This window comes from Bombina bombina, chromosome 3 (genome assembly GCF_027579735.1).
Source record: "Bombina bombina isolate aBomBom1 chromosome 3, aBomBom1.pri, whole genome shotgun sequence".
In the NCBI taxonomy this organism is placed as follows: domain Eukaryota; kingdom Metazoa; phylum Chordata; class Amphibia; order Anura; family Bombinatoridae; genus Bombina; species Bombina bombina.
In genome coordinates, this window is record NC_069501.1 from 1169356268 (window position 1) to 1169372888 (window position 16621).

The 16621-nt window shown below is 38.1% G+C and overlaps 1 protein-coding gene across 1 annotated transcript in view; it reads left to right on the forward strand.

The window, feature by feature from the left end:
* Positions 1-16621, forward strand: part of PGR (progesterone receptor) — a 243421-nt gene that overhangs the window by 192970 nt on the left and 33830 nt on the right. The window contains exon 7 of the mRNA XM_053708588.1: positions 15543-15700. Coding sequence (XP_053564563.1) covers positions 15543-15700 — 158 coding nt within the window. The remainder of the gene's footprint in view (positions 1-15542; positions 15701-16621) is intronic.

The following is a 16621-nucleotide window of genomic DNA, read 5'->3' on the forward strand; positions in this document are numbered from 1 at the left end:
ACGTGTGAAGGAAACTGACTGCTATTATTTCACAGTCGAATTTCTAGTTTTTTTTTTAATGTACACTACTGTTACACCAGATATGAGTTGCACTGGTGTGACACTGTGCCCTGGCAGGCCCTGAAACGCACACGTGTGAAGGAAACTGACTGCTATTATTTCACAGTCAAAAAAGTGTTTGTTTTTTTTTAACTCCTTAATGACCACAGCACTTTTCCATTTTTTGTCCGTTTGGGACCAAGGCTATTTTTACATTTCTGCGGTGTTTGTATTTAGCTGTAATGTTCCTCTTACTCATTTACTGTACCCACACATATTATATACCATTTTTCTCGCCATGAAATGGACTTTCTAAAGATACCATTATTTTCATCATATCTTATAATTTACTATAAAAAAAATTATAAAATATGAGGAAGAAATGGAAAAAAACACACTTTTTCTAACTTTGACCCCAAAAATCTGTTACATATCTACAACCACCAAAAAAACACCCATGCTAAATAGTTTCTAAATTTTGTCCTGAGTTTAGAAATACCCAATGTTTACATCTTCTTTGCTTTTTTTGCAAGTTATAGGGCCATAAATACAAATAGCACTTTGCTATTTCCAAACCACTTTTTTTCAAAATTAGCGCTAGGTACATTGGAACACTGATATCTGTCAGGAATCCCTGAATATCCATTGACATGTATATATTTTTTTTTTTAGAAGACATCCAAAGTATTGATTTAGGCCCATTTTGGTATATTTCATGCCACCATTTCACCACCAAATGCGATCAAATAAAAAAAAATGTTCACTTTTTCACAAATTTTTTCACAAACTTTAGGTTTCTCACTGAAATTATTTACAAGCAGCTTGTGCAATTATGGCATAATTGGCTGTAAATTTTTCTCTGGGATCCCCTTTGTTCAGAAATAGCAGACATATATGGCTTTGGCGTTGCTTTTTTGTAATTAGAAGGCCGCTAAATGCCACTGCGCACCACATGTGTATTATGCCCAGCAGTGAAGGGGGTTAATTAGGGAGCATGTAGGGAGCTTTTTGGGGTAGTTTTAGCTTTAGTGTAGTGTAGTGTAGTAGACAACCCAAAGTATTGATCTAGGCCCATTTTGGTATATTTCATGCCACCATTTCACCGCCATATGCGATCAAATAAAAATTTTTTTTACATTTTTCCAAATTTTAGGTTTCTCACTGAAATAATTTACAAACATTTTGGGCAATTATAGCACAAATGGTTGTAAATGTTTCTCTGGGATCCCCTTTGTTCAGAAATATCAGACATATATGGCTTTGGCGTTGCTTTTTGGTAATTAGAAGGCCGCTAAATGCCGCTGCGCACCACACGTGTATTATGCTCAGCAGTGCAGGGGTTAATTAGGGAGCTTGTAGGGAGCTTGTAGGGTTAATTTTAGCTTTAGTGTAGTGTAGTAGACAACCCCAAGTATTGATCTTGGCCCTTTTTGGTATATTTCATGCCACCATTTCACCGCCAAATGCGATCAAATTAAAAAAAATAGTCAACTTTTTCACAAACTTTAGGTTTCTCACTGAAATTATTTACAAACAGCTTGTGCAATTATGGCACAAATGGTTGCGAATGCTTCTCTGGGATCCCCTTTGTTCAGAAATAGCAGACATATATGGATTTCGTGTTGCTTTTTGGTAATTAGAAGGCTGCTAAATGTCACTGCGCACAACACGTGAATTATGCCCAGCAGTGAAGGGGTTAATTAGGTAGTTTGTAGGGAGCTTGTAGGGTTAATTTTAGCTTTAGTGTAGAGATCAGCTTCCCACCTCACACATCAGACCCCCTGATCCCTCCCAAAGAGCTCTCTTCCCTCCCCCACCCCACAATTGTCCCCGCCATCTTAAGTACTGGCAGAAAGTCTTCCAGTACTAAAAAAAAAGTTGTCTTTTTTTTATTATCTTTTTTTAGCATATTTACATATGCTGTTGTTTAGGATCCCCCCCTTAGCCCCCAACCTCCCTGATCCCCCCCAAAACAGCTCTCTAACCCTCTCTCCTCTGCCTTATTGGGGGCCATCTTGGGTACTGGCAGCTGTCTGCTAGTACCCAGTTTGCAAATAAAATGTTTATTTTTATTTTATTTTTCCCCCTTTTTTCTGTAGTGTAGCTTCCCCCCCCCCCCACCTCAAGACCAATCTCCCATTCGCTCCCAGATCGCTTAGATTTATTTTTATATATATATTTACCCCCCCCCCCTTTCTCCCACTTTCAAAAACAATTTTTCTGTAGTGTAACGGTTCCCACCCGCTCCCTCCCCGTGCACCCGCCCGCCTCCTCCTGTGCACGCGAGCGCGCGCCCCCGGCGATCCCGCCCCTCTCTCTCACTTAGACCTCATTGATGGCCGCCCATCCTCCTCCCACTTCAGCTCCCACCCACCAACAAATGCTGCCATCGATTTCCGGTGCAGAGAGGGCCACAGAGTGGCTCTCTCTGCACCGGAAGGGTAAAATTTGTTATTGCAGGATACCTCGATATAGAGGCATCTTGCAATAACCGGAAAGCAGCTGGAAGTGATCAGGATCGCTTCCAGCAGCTTTCCAGACCGAGGACGTGCAGGGTACGTCCTTGGTCGTTAAGGGACTTTTTTTAGAGGACGTACCCTGCACGTCCTTGGTCGTTAAGGGGTTAAATGTACACTACTGTTACACCAGATATGAGTTGCACTGGTGGGACACTGTGCCCTGGCAGGCCCTGAAACGCACACGTGTGAGGAAACTGACTGCTATTATTTCACAGTCAAATTTCTAGTTTTTTTTTAATGTACACTACTGTTACACCAGATATGAGTTGCACTGGTGTGACACTGTGCCCTGGCAGGCCCTGAAACGCACACGTGTGAAGGAAACTGACTGCTATTATTTCACAGTCAAATTTCTAGTTTTTTTTTTTAATGTACACTACTGTTACACCATATATGAGTTGCACTGGTGTGACACTGTGCCCTGTCAGGCCCTGAAACGCACACGTGTGAAGGAAACTGACTGCTATTATTTCACAGTCAAAAAAGTGTTGTTTTTTTTAAATGTACTACTGTTACACCAGATATGAGTTGCACTGGGGTGACACTGTGCCCTGGCAGGCCCTGAAACGCACACGTGTGAAGGAAACTGACTGCTATTATTTCACAGTCAAAAAAGTGTTGTTTTTTTAAATGTACACTACTGTTACACCAGATATGAGTGGTGGCACTGGGCAAGGGGGCACAGTATACGCTGTGAGCCTGACACACACGCTGGCAGGCAGGCAACTGCAATTAGATTACACAGGAAAAAAAAAAAAAGCAGACTGATGTTCTAGCCCTAAAAAGGGCTTTTTGGGGTGCTGTCCTTACAGCAGAGATCAGATGAGTCCTTCAGGACTGTAGTGGACACTAAATACACTAGCCTAGCTATCGATTTCCCTATTAAATCAGCAGCAGCTACACTGTCCCTCCTTTCACTAAGAATGCAGCTTCCGAATGAATCTAAAATGGATGCTGTCCAGGAGGTGGGAGGGTCTGGGAGGGAGGGTCTGCTGCTGATTGGCTGGAATGTGTCTGCTGACTGTGAGGTACAGGGTCAAAGTTTACTCAATGATGACGAATAGGGGGCGGACCGAATATCGCATATGTTTGCCCGCCGTGGCAACGCGAACAAGCTATGTTCACCAGGAACTATTCGCCGGCGAACTATTCGGGACATCACTATTTATAAATAATTGGGTGTTTGGATCAGCAATTTCATTTTGATCTATCAAATAACTGAAGGACACACTAATATTTCAGTAGGGAAATTAGGTTTATTGGATTAACAGAAAATGTGCAATGTGCATCAAAACGAAATTAGACAGGTGCATAAATTTGGGCACCCTTGTCATTTTGTTGATTTGAATACCTGTAACTACCTAGCACTAATTAATTGGAACAATCATAGACAGGTGCATCCATTCATGAGAAAATGTATTTAAGGTGGTGAAATTGCAAGTTGTTATTCTCTTTGACTCTCCTCTGAAGAGAGAGTCAACATGGGGCCTCAAAACAGCTCTCAAATGACCTGAAAACAAAGATTGTTCCACATTATGGTTTAGGGAAAGGCTACAAAAAGCTATCGCAGAGATTTAAACTGTCAGTGTCCACTGTGAGGAGCATAGTGAGGAATTGGAAGACCACAGGCACAGTTCTTATGAAGGCCAGAAGTGTCAGGCCAAGTAAAATATCGGAGAGGCAAAGTCAAAGGATGGGGAGAATGGTCAAAAACAGCCCACAGACCACCTCCAAAGACCTACAACATCATCTTGCTGCAGATGATGTCACTGTGCATCGTTCAACAATTCAGCGCACTTTGCACAAGGAGAAGCTGTATGTGAGAGGGATGCGGAAGAAGCCTTTTCTGCACACACACCACAAACAGAGTAACTTGAGGTATGCAAACGCACATTTCGACAAGCCAGCTTCATTTTGGAAGAAGGTGCTGTGGACTGATGAAATAAAGATTGAGTTATTTGGTCATAACAAGGGGCGTTATGCATAGCGGCAAAAGAACACAGCGTTCCAAGACAAACACTTGCTACCCACAGTAAAATTTGGTGGATGTTCCATCATGCTGTGGGGCTGTGTGGCCAGTGCCCGTACTGGGAATCTTGATAAAGTTGAGGGTCGTATGGATTCCACTTAATATCAGCAGATACCTGAGAATAATGTTGAGGAATCAGTCACAAAGTTGAAGTTACACCGGGGCTGGATATTTCAACAAGACAACAACCCAAAACACTGCTCAAAATCTACTCTGGCAGTTATGCAGAGGAACAAGTACATTGTTCTGGAATGGCCATCCCAGTCCCTAGACCTGAATATCATTGAAAATCTGTGGGGTGATTTAAAGCGGGCTGTCGATGCTCAGCAACCATCAAACCTAACTGAACTGGAGATGTTTTGCAAGTAGGAATGGTCCAAAATACCTTCATCCAGAATCCAGACACTCATTACAGGCTATAGGAAGCGTCTAGAGGCTGTTATTTCTGCTAAAGGAGGCTCTACTAAATATTGATGCAATATTTCTGTTGGGTGCCCAAATTTATGCACCTGTCTAATTTCATTTTGATGCATATGGCACATTTTCTGTTAATCCAATAAACCTCATTTCACTACTTAAATATGTCCTTCAGTTATTTGATAGATCAAAATGAAATTGCTGATCCAAACACCCAATTATTTATAAATAAAAATCATGGAAATTGTCAGGGGTGCTTAAACTTTTGCATCTGATTGTATATATAAGTGCATTGGAGCCCTTTGCAGTCATGTAGATGAAAACATGCAAAAGCATATTTATGCAATATTCATATATAATAAAGTGTTTAACTGTGTCTTTACTTTAAATATTTCACATTCCAATGTTCTGCACATACTGGTAGCAGAATATGTTCTACATATTTATAAATAGATGTACCTATATATATCTGCATATATCAATACCTATTTATAATGTTATATATATATATATATATATATATATATATATATATATACATACAGTATATATATATATATATATATATATATATATAGATATATAGATATAGATATATATTGTACCCGAAAAGCATTATATATATATATATATATATATATATATATATGAAGAACATTGGAATGTGAAATATTCATATTTTGACGTCAGGTTAGCGCACTTGAGAAAATGTGATTGGGTTTGCTTGGAAGTAGTGTGTTTTTTCCCCACTTTTCTTGCTCCATTGCGCGCAAAAAACTTACTTCTAGCGCAGTTATCACACAAACAGGAACAATAAATACCCCTCCACTCATAATCTAGCCCATATTCAGCATCTTGCTTTGCATTTGGTGCACTAGTAACTTTTAATAACTTAACAATAAATAATTGAAACAAGAACTTGACATAATTATTTGTTGACTGTCAGAAACATTGTCTATATTGATATATTCTGGTTTTAGACCAATAAAAGAATGGGCTGATAACAGTTGGTTTCTTAATTTGTTATCAAACTAGACTAGTACCTTGTTGCACATACCCAAAAGGTCTAAATGTCTGAAACTTCTAGTAGATATTGGTCACTCAAAGAGCTGAGAGAAGTAATATGTAGTGGTCTCTGATCATCTGAAAACTCCTGACAACCACTTTGAAAGCCATATGGCCACTTTAAAAGTAACATAGTCAAAAGTAAGTATGGAATTCCACCTGGAAACAACTCACAGAAGCCCAAATCAGTTAATATGCAGGTACTGAAATACTATTTACATCATTGTTAAAAGTGTAAATTGTGCTAATAAAATATCACATTGAGATTGATGCAAAATGCTGTGTGTAGTTGTATAAAACGTCACAAAAATGTTGTGTGGGAAAAAAATATGCAGTGCTGAAGGAAACCAAGGAAAGGTGTACATATTTAAAGGGACAATCTAGTCAAAATTAAACTTTCATGATTCAGATAGAGCATGCAAGTTAAAAACAACTTTCCAATTTACTTTTATCATCAAATTTGCTTTGCTCTCTTGGTATTCTTTGTGGAAAGCTAAACCTAGGTAGGCTCATATGCTAATTTCTAAGCCGTTGAACTGCCTCTTATCTCGCATTTTGACAGTTTTTTTACAGTTAGAAACTGCTAGTTTATGTGTGTCATATAGATAACATTGTGCTCACTCCAGTGGAGGTATTTAAGAGTCTGCACTGATTGGCCAAAATGCATGTCTGTCAAAATAACTGAGATAAGGGGGCAGTCTGTAGAGGCTTAGAACCAGGTAATCACAGAGGTAAAAAGTGTATTACTATAACAGTGTTGGTTATTCAAAACTGGGGAATGGGTAATAAAGGTATTATTCTGAATTAGACTGTCCCTTTAAAGGAAAGTATGACATCTTTGGTGCACAAACCAGTAAAGTAACTGCTGCAAAGTCTCTTTCTGGCTATTCCCATGGATAGAATAAAGAGGTAGTTTTGGCTGAAGCTATCTGAAAAGGATTAAAGTGCCCTTAGATATAATCTATCTTTAAAGCTTGTAAAATTGAACTGGTAGTCTTTAACAAGAGATTAATCTGACATTTCAGTTTCCACTAAATCTAAACAATACTTCCGTTTCCACTGCAACTGTAAAATTAACAAACATAACTTAATACAATTTGCAATAAAAGTGTGGAGTTTCAGTGCAATCATTAGATTTTATTATTATTTTTAATTTATAGACCAACCAGTTCAGCAGCCCAATAAATGTAGGTGAAATATATAGTTGTAACATTTAAAAGAACAAATAATAAATCAGGGGCGTGATCCGATATACGGCGCAGGTTTTGGCGCAAACGTGGAAACCCGCGCCGCCCGTAGTTTCAGCTCGCAACTCGAGCTATCACATATACGGCGCCGTCAGATGCTAAAGTGCCGTAAGTCTGACAAACTAGCAATGTCCAGAAATATGCGTAAGTACAAATTTCTGGAGTCGCCAGTGACTTAGGGCACTTTAGAAATTGCCGCATACAAAAACTGACTAAAATATTAAATCTCCCGTAACTGTCTAACATGCCTCCCAAAACTAGCCCGACACGTATACCCCTCTATCCGCAATCCCCCCTCTCACTCCTAACAATAAATATATTAACCCCTAAACCGCCGCTCCCGGACCCCGCCGCCAGCTACATTAACTATATTACCCCCTAATATGATCCCCCTACACCGCCGCCACCTATTTTAACTATATTACCCCCTAATGTGAGCCCCCTACCCCGCTGTTACCTATATTAAATGTCTAACCCCCTAATGTGATCCCCCTACACCGCCGCCACCTACATTAAAATTATTACCCCCTAATGTGAGCCCCCTACCCCGCCGCCATCTATATTAAAATTATTACCCCTAATGTGAGCCCCCTACCCCGCCGCCACCTATTTTAACTACATTACCCCCTAATCTAATCCCCCTACACTGCCGCCACCTATTTTAACTACATTACCCCCTAATCTAATCCCCCTACACCGCCGCCACCTATATTAAAATGATTAACCCCTAATCTAATCCCCCTACACCGCCGCCACCTATAATAAATGTATTACCCCCTAATCTAATCCCCTACACCGCCGCCACCTATAATAAATGTATTACCCCCTAAAATAATAAAATGTCCCTACCCTAAACTAAATTACAAATAGCCCTGAAAAGGGTCTTTTGCGTGGCATTGACCCAAAGTAACCAGCTCTATTACCAGCCCTTAAAAGGGCCTTTTGCGGGGCATTGCCCCAAAGTAACCAGCTCTATTACCAGCCCTTAAAAGGGCCTTTTGCGGGGCATTGTCACAAAGTAATCAGCTCTTTTACCTGTAATCTGACCGCCTACACCGCCGCCACCTATATTAAATATATTTACCCCTAATCTAATCCCCCTACACCGCCGCCACCTATATTAAATATATTAACCCCTAATCTGACCCCCCTACACCGCCTCCACCTATATTAACCCTAATTATATTAGGGTTAATATAGTTAATATAGTTATTATATTATATATATTATTAATATAGTTAATAATTAATATAGTTATTATATTATATATATTAACTATATTAACCCTATCTAACCCTAACACCCCTAACTTAATTATTATTGCAATAAATCTAAATAATATTCATCTTATTAACTAAAATATTCCTATTTAAAACTAAATACTTACCTATAAAATAAACCTTAAGATAGCTACAATATAATTAATAATTACATTGTAGCTATTTTAGGGTTTATATTTATTTTACAGGTAACTTGGTATTTATTTTAACTAGGTACAATAGCTATTAAATAGTTAATAACTATTTAATAGCTACCTAGTTAAAATAATTACCAATTTACCTGTAAAATAAATCCTAACCTTACAAGTTACAAATACACCCAAACTATCAATAAATTAAATAAACTACAATTATCTAAACTAAAATATAATTAAATACACTAAACTAAATTACAAAAGCAAACACTAAATTACAAAAAATAAAAAAATTACAAGAATTTTAAGATAATTACACCTAATCTAAGCCCCCTAATAAAATAACAAAGCCCCACAAAAAAAAAAAATGTCCCTACCCTAAACTAAATTACAAAAAGTCATCAGCTCTATTACCAGCCCTTAAAAGGGCCTTTTGTGGGGCATTGCCCCAAAGTAATCAGCTCTTTTGACTGTGAAAAAAAGAACAACCCCCCCCCATTACAACCCACCACCCACACACCCCTACTTTAAAACCCAACCTATCCCCCCTTAAAAAAAACTAAGTCTAACCCCCAAGTGCTCCTTACCTGTCCTGAAGACCGGCGGAGAAGGTCCTGTTCCAGGCGGAGAAGTCTTCTTCCAGGCGGCGACCTCTTCTTCTTCCAGGAACCAGCCGGTGCGGAGCGGAGGAGTTGAAGACCGATGACCGAGGAGCTGAAGAACGTCCTCTCTGGAACTGAAGACCGGCGATGCAGGAACTGAAGATCGGCGACGCTGGAACTGAAGACTGGAGCCATGGAGCGTGGAGGATTCTCTTCATACAATCACTGCCGTACACTGAATCGGAATTCAAGGTACGCGATTACAAATGGCTTCCCTTGAATTCCTATTGGCTGATTTGAGCCTTCAAATTCAAATCAGCCAATCGGATGAAAGCTACTTTAATTCTATTGGCTGATTTGAATAGCCAATAGAATAAGAGCTACTGCAATTCTATTGGCTGATTAGAATAGCCAATAGAATTACAGTAGCTCTTATTCTATTGGCTATTCAAATCAGCCAATAGAATTAAAGTAGCTTTTATCCGATTGGCTGATTTGAATTTGAAGGCTCAAATCAGCCAATAGGAATTCAAGGGACGCCATTTTTAATCGCGTACCTTGAATTCCGATTCAGTGTATAGCGGCGATCGTATGAAGAGGATCCTCCACACTCCATGGCTCCGGTCTTCAGTTCCAGCGTCGCCGATCTTCAGTTCCTGCATCGCCGGTCTTCAGTTACAGAGAGGACGGTCTTCAGCTCCGCGGTCATCGGTCTTCAACTCCTCCGCTCCGCGCCGGCTGGTTCCTGGAAGAAGAAGAGGTCGCCGCCTGGAAGAAGACTTCTCCACCTGGAACAGGAACTTCTCCGCCGGTCTTCAGGACAGGTAAGGAGCACTTGGGGGTTAGACGTAGGTTTTTTTAAGGGGGGATAGGGTGGGTTTTAAGGTGGGGAGTAGGGGTGTGTGGGTGGTGGGTTATAATGGGGGGGTTGTTCTTTTTTTTCACAGGTAAAAGAGCTGATTACTTTGGGGCAATGCCCCACAAAAGGCCCTTTTAAGGGCTGGTAATAGAGCTGATTACTTTCTGTAATTTAGTTTAGGGTAGGGATATTTTTTTTATTTTGGGGGGCTTTGTTATTTTATTAGGGGGCTTAGATTAGGTGTAATTAGCTTAAAATTCTTGTAATCGTTTTTTATTTTATGTAATTTAGTGTTTGTTTGTTTTTGTAATTTAGTTTAGTGTAGTTAATTATATTTTAGTTTAGATAATTGTAGTTTATTTAATTTATTGATAGTGTAGACGTATTTGTAACTTAGGTTAGGATTTATTTTACAGGTAAATTGGTAATTATTTTAACTAGGTAGCTATTAAATAGTTATTAACTATTTAATAGCTATTGTACCTAGTTAAAATAAATACCAAGTCACCTGTAAAATAAATATAAACCCTAAAATAGCTACAATGTAATTATTAATTATTTTGTAGCTATCTTAAGGTTTATTTTATAGGTAAGTATTTAGGAATATTTTAGTTAATAAGATGAATATTATTTAGATTTATTGCAATAATAATTAAGTTAGGGGTGTTAGGGTTAGATAGGGTTAATATAGTTAATATATATAATATATTAATAATATATATAATATAATAACTATATTAACTATATTAACCCTAATATAATTAGGGTTAATATAGTTAATATAGGTGGCGGCGGTGTAGGGGGGTCAGATTAGGGGTTAATATATTTAATATAGGTGGCGGCGGTGTAGGGAGATTAGATTAGGGGTTAATATATTTAATATAGGTGGCGGCGGTGTAGGGGGATTAGATTAGGGGTTAATATATTTAATATAGGTGGCGGCGGTGTAGGGGGGGTCAGATTACAGGTAAAAGAGCTGATTACTTTGTGACAATGCCCCGTAAAAGGCCATTTTAAGGGCTGGTAATAGAGCTGGTTACTTTGGGGCAATGCCCTGCAAAAGGCCCTTTTAAGGGCTGGTAATAGAGCTGGTTACTTTTTCAGGGCTATTTGTAATTTAGTTTAGGGTAGGGACATTTTAGTATTTTAGGGGGTAATACATTTATTATAGGTGGCGGCGGTGTAGGGGGATTAGATTAGGGGTTCATACATTTAATATAGGTGGCGGCGGTGTAGGGGGATTAGATTAGGGGTTAATCATTTTAATATAGGTGGCGGTGGTGTAGGGGGATTAGATTAGGGGATAATATAGTTAAAATAGGTTGCGACGGTGTAGGGGGATTAGATTAGGGGGTAATATAGCTAAAATAGGTGGCGGCGGGGTAGGGGGCTCACATTAGGGGGTAATAATTTTAATATAGATGGCGATGGGGTAGAGGGCTCACATTAGGGGTTAATAATTTTAATATAGGTGGCGGCGGTGTAGGGGGATCACATTAGGGGGTTAGACATTTAATGTAGGTGGCGGCGGGGTCCGGGAGTGGTGGTTTAGGGGTTAAACACTTTATTAGGGATTGCGGCAGGGGATTGCGGTTGACAGGTAGATAGACATTGCACATACGTTAGGTGTTAGGTTTTATTTTGCAGGTAGTTTAGGGAGCTACGGGGCTCCAATACTCAGCATAAGGTTTACTACGCCTGCAATTTGTGGCGAGGTGAAAATGGAGTAAGATTTCTCCATTTTCGCCATGTAAGTCCTTACGCTGTATATTGGATACCAAACTGCGCTGGTTTGGTATACCTGTCTATGGGCCAAAAAACTACGGCCGAAGGCAGAAATATACGAACGTAACTTCTAGGTTACGCCGTATATAGGATACCAAACCAGCGCAAAATTTGGCGTCGCCAGCTTTTGCAGGCGACGCTGCATATCGGATCGGGCCCCAGATGATTGGGTAGAGGGCACTTTTACCAATTGTTTCAGATTAAGTTCACCTTGCTTGAAGGTAATTTACAGGACAGCTGGGCGCATGAGCTTGCATACTCTTAGGGAGCGGGAAGTGGAACTGATGACAAAAGGAGAGGAACCGGATAAGTTAGCATAGATTGTATGCATCCTTGAAAAGTATTGATAAAGCTATGACATTTTGATTATATTCAGTTGAAGGGCTCCAACATTGGTTCTTAAGCAAGCTCCAAAGGACAGTGATTAATTTTTTTACCAAATACTCAGTATTTTCTATTTTTTACTATTTATGCAGAAATTAATTATGACTTCAAATATGAAGAGTAAATTTGCTAACGACAAAACTTTTTTAGTATCAAGATGGAAGTTTTTTTTTTATTTAATTGATTTATTATTCTGTATTTGCTTATAAAATAATTATCCAATTTTATGTATATACACAGGCATTAGCTTAAAAGAAAAGTCAGCTTAACCTGAAAACAGCTGTTCTGATAATTGTACAAAATTTAAACTAGCTCTTTGTAATTTTTCAGAGCTTTTATTATTATCATGAGATAAATAAGCTGTATTTTCCCAATTTGTGCAGTAGTATAGACTAATTATTTTGCCTCTTATAATAATAATAATGTAATTACATGATTTATAAAGTCATTTAATTTGGTGTCATTAAGGACAGTTGGAGACATATTTAACATTTAAGTTCTTTCTTTATTCGTATTTATTTTGTTTGCATTTAATAAAGCAGACGTGGGAAAAAGTAAAAAAAAATATATATAATATTACAATATAATAAAAGTTACCGTACCAGTGATTAAAATTAGTATTTTTAATTGATAAGTCTCAAGAACACTTATTGATTTGAATAATTTTACATGACTAAAATTACCCATAAAAATAAATCAGACCTCATTTTTTGAGGAGAGGGGTTACTTTGGTTTTAGTATAGGGAATTTTGTTCAGCAAAAGAGATATTCGCTTCAACTAAGGCACTGCCAGACAAATGCCATTGTCAGCGCAATATAGAGCAGGATTTAGTGTTAGTTTAGGGTTTTCTTAGGGGTGGGCTTACTAGTTGTTGTTTTTTATTCTTGGTAATGTTTTTTGTGTAATGGTAGTATTTTTTTTTTTTTTGGTAGTTTTTTTATTTTTTGTAACTTAGGGTGTGTTAGGTTAGGGGTGTGGGGGGTTAGCTTTTAGGAGATTAGGGGGTATTTTGTGATGGGGTTGTGGAGGATATGGGGTTAATAGTTTAGGGGGTATTTTGTGATGGGGTTGTGGCAGTTAGTGGGTTAATAAATTAGCGGAAGGCTATGTGTCAGTTTAGGGGTTGATTGCGTAACGGGGCAATTTGCAGTGTGCAGTGGGCTATGTGGTGGTTTAGGGGTGCTTAGTGCAACTTTATTCACAGCCCAAACGCTTTACGTGAGCTTTGAGTTTGAGTATAAAATGCGACTGCCTTCAAGTGATCGCAACTTGTAATTCAAGCGCAATTTGATGCTCAACGCTGCCCACAGAAAATATGGGGAACGTAAATTATTGAGAGTTCACGCAAACAAAGCTGCAGTAATTGACTCTTGTAATACAGAGTCAAGCGCAAAACATACTACCATCACGCTCCATCCATAATCTAACCATAACTAGGCAGAACTTTTGGGAGTGCCTGAATGTTGATGGGGTGGTCAGCAACTTGCAGTCTTGTAGATCTTACACTGCCCATCTAATGTTTCTTTTAAACTAATTTATTTATTAAATTATTTATTTATTTAACACAGTTTTATTTGGATTTGCAATGATCAGTGACATATGAATATAATCACAATATTTCAGATAGAATAATTAGATTATCATGTCTACTGCTATCTTCACAACATCCATATAATTAGTGTGAAAGAGGATATATTAAAATGATAGGTCATATCACCATCCAAATTACAAGGGGCTTGGTTATGAGCTTTTTTTTAGCTGCCCAAGCACAAGAATTAGACTGCAAATATGTGAAAGACAAGGGAAGCCTTTCTTGAACCACCTCATGTGGATGCCATTTCTGTAGAATGTTCTATGATTGTCAAAATGTAATGTCACTTACCTCCATTTAATAATATCACAGAATGAAATGGTACTAATGAGTCAGGGTAATAAACATCATCATTCCACAAGTCAAATATAGTTCCAAGAGAATGTTCAGTGCTATGTCCATTATTACCATGATTTGTAATTAAATGAATATGTAATTGCATATGTTCATGTTTAAATTATATAAATATTTTGGAATGTGATGTAAATGCATATGACTAAAGAAATAATAGTTTTTAAATTCAAAACTCTTATCTTAAAGGGATATTAAACTGTACTACATATAATGATGTGTTCAAAACAAAGATTAGCCTAAAAATAACATGCATGGATATGTATTTTAAAATTGTGTTAGTTGTTTAAATATTGAAGAAATATGTATAAAGTTTAGTTCCTATAAAGTACTATAGTTTCTATAAAGTAATCAATGCCACCATATTGGAACTTTCTCCTTACCTCTCTCTTTTGCTGAGGGCAGATATAAAACAAGCAATAAACACTGAACTGGGCAAATAATGACTGTGTGAAATATGACAATAATAAAGTAACTATCTGAAAGGGTTTCCCCCTCAGCAATACTTTGCACAGTTAAATGTTTTGACCCTTTGCAGCCTATCTGTTCCTCATAAGCAAAAGAGAGATAAGGGGAAACCTAGTTTTCAATATGTCGACTCCGTTACTTTTATAGAAATTCAGTGGAAAGCCCATTTTTTCAGAGTAGTGAATGTAAATGTTGATGCTAAAGTGCCCGTTTGTTAAAACTTTGATTAAAAACAGGGGCACTTTAATTCATCAAAATTTACATTTCACTCCTGTTGTGAAAAAAACCTTACCTTTTAATCTTCACAGCAGCTCCAGCTTCCTCCACCCGTTTCAAAGCCTCTTCCTGGGTCTAAAATGAGGCATCCGGCTTCCTCCAATCACAGCGTTGAATCAGACGCTGATTCCCCCGGGGGGGGGAAGCTGTGATTGGAGGATGATCTATCAATCATTTCTGACATCAGGAATGGCTTGTGAGACCGGAGGAAGCTGGAGCTGCTGTAAAGTTTAAAAGGTAAGTTCTTTTTCACAACAGGAGTGAAATGCAAATTTTGATGAATTAAAGTGCCCCTGTTTTTGATCGAAGTTTTAAAAACCGGGCACTTTAGCATCAAAATTTACATCCACTTTAAATTACAGATAAAGGAAACAAAATAAACAATGATTTAATTATTTTAAATTACAAACTGATACTGTTTCTGCTGCTAAATATATGTGATGTTATAAGTAATATAAGTGCTTTTTATGTTTATATTGATATTTGTTTCTTCAGTTCCTTTGGAGGGTCTTAAAAGTCAAAACCAGTTTGATGAGATGAGGACAAACTACATCAGGGAATTGGCCAAGGCGATTGGCCTGAAACAGAAAGGAGTAGTGGCCAGTTCACAGAGATTCTATCAGCTAACTAAGCTCATGGACTCCATGCATGAAGTAAGTATACAATGATATGTTAGGTCATTTACACTGTTTTACTATCAATCAAATGAATGTTAAAGGGACATGAAACCCAAATATTTATTTTCATGATTTAGAAACAGCATGCAATTTTAAACACTTCTATTATCTAATTTGCTTAATTGTTTTAAAATCCTTTGTTGAAACGCATATCTAAATAGGCTTGGTATCTGCTGATTGGTGGCTGTGCATAGATGCTTCATGTGATTGTCTCATCCATTTGCATTGCTATTTCTTCAACAAAGGATATCTAAATAATTATACAAATTAGGTAATAGAAGTAAATTGGAATGTTGTTTAAAATTGTATTCTAAGAGGCCTATTTATCATTGCGTCAATCTCAACGCATTCGATGGAGTCAATACGCTCGCCAGACATCGTTGCCATGAATCTTCATACGACGGCCTTATTTATTAAAAAGTCTGTCAAAAACATGCGCGTCAAATACGAAGTGATGAGCATCGGACTGTTGATAAATAAGAGTAATTGATGTTGCGGATATTCTGTTTTTTCCAACTTTATTTATACCATTTCATTCCTGTCCATGAACAAGCACATTTCAAGGGACGCCATCTTGGATGACGTCACTTAAAGGAACCTTCATTCGTTGTTAGCCATGGAAAGAAGAGGATGCTCTCTTGCCGGATGTCTTGAAGATGGAGCCGCTCCATGCCGGATGGATGAAGATAGAAGATGCCCGTCTGGAGGACCACTTCTGCCGGCTTGGATGAAGACATCTCCCGGCTTTGTTGAGGATGGATGTCCGGTCTTCAAAACTGTAAGTGGATCTTCAGGGGTTAGTGTTAGGTTTTTTAAGGGTTTATTGGGTGGGTTTTATTTTTAGATTAGGGTTTTTGGGCACCAAAAAAGAGCTAAATGCCCTTTTAAGGACACTGT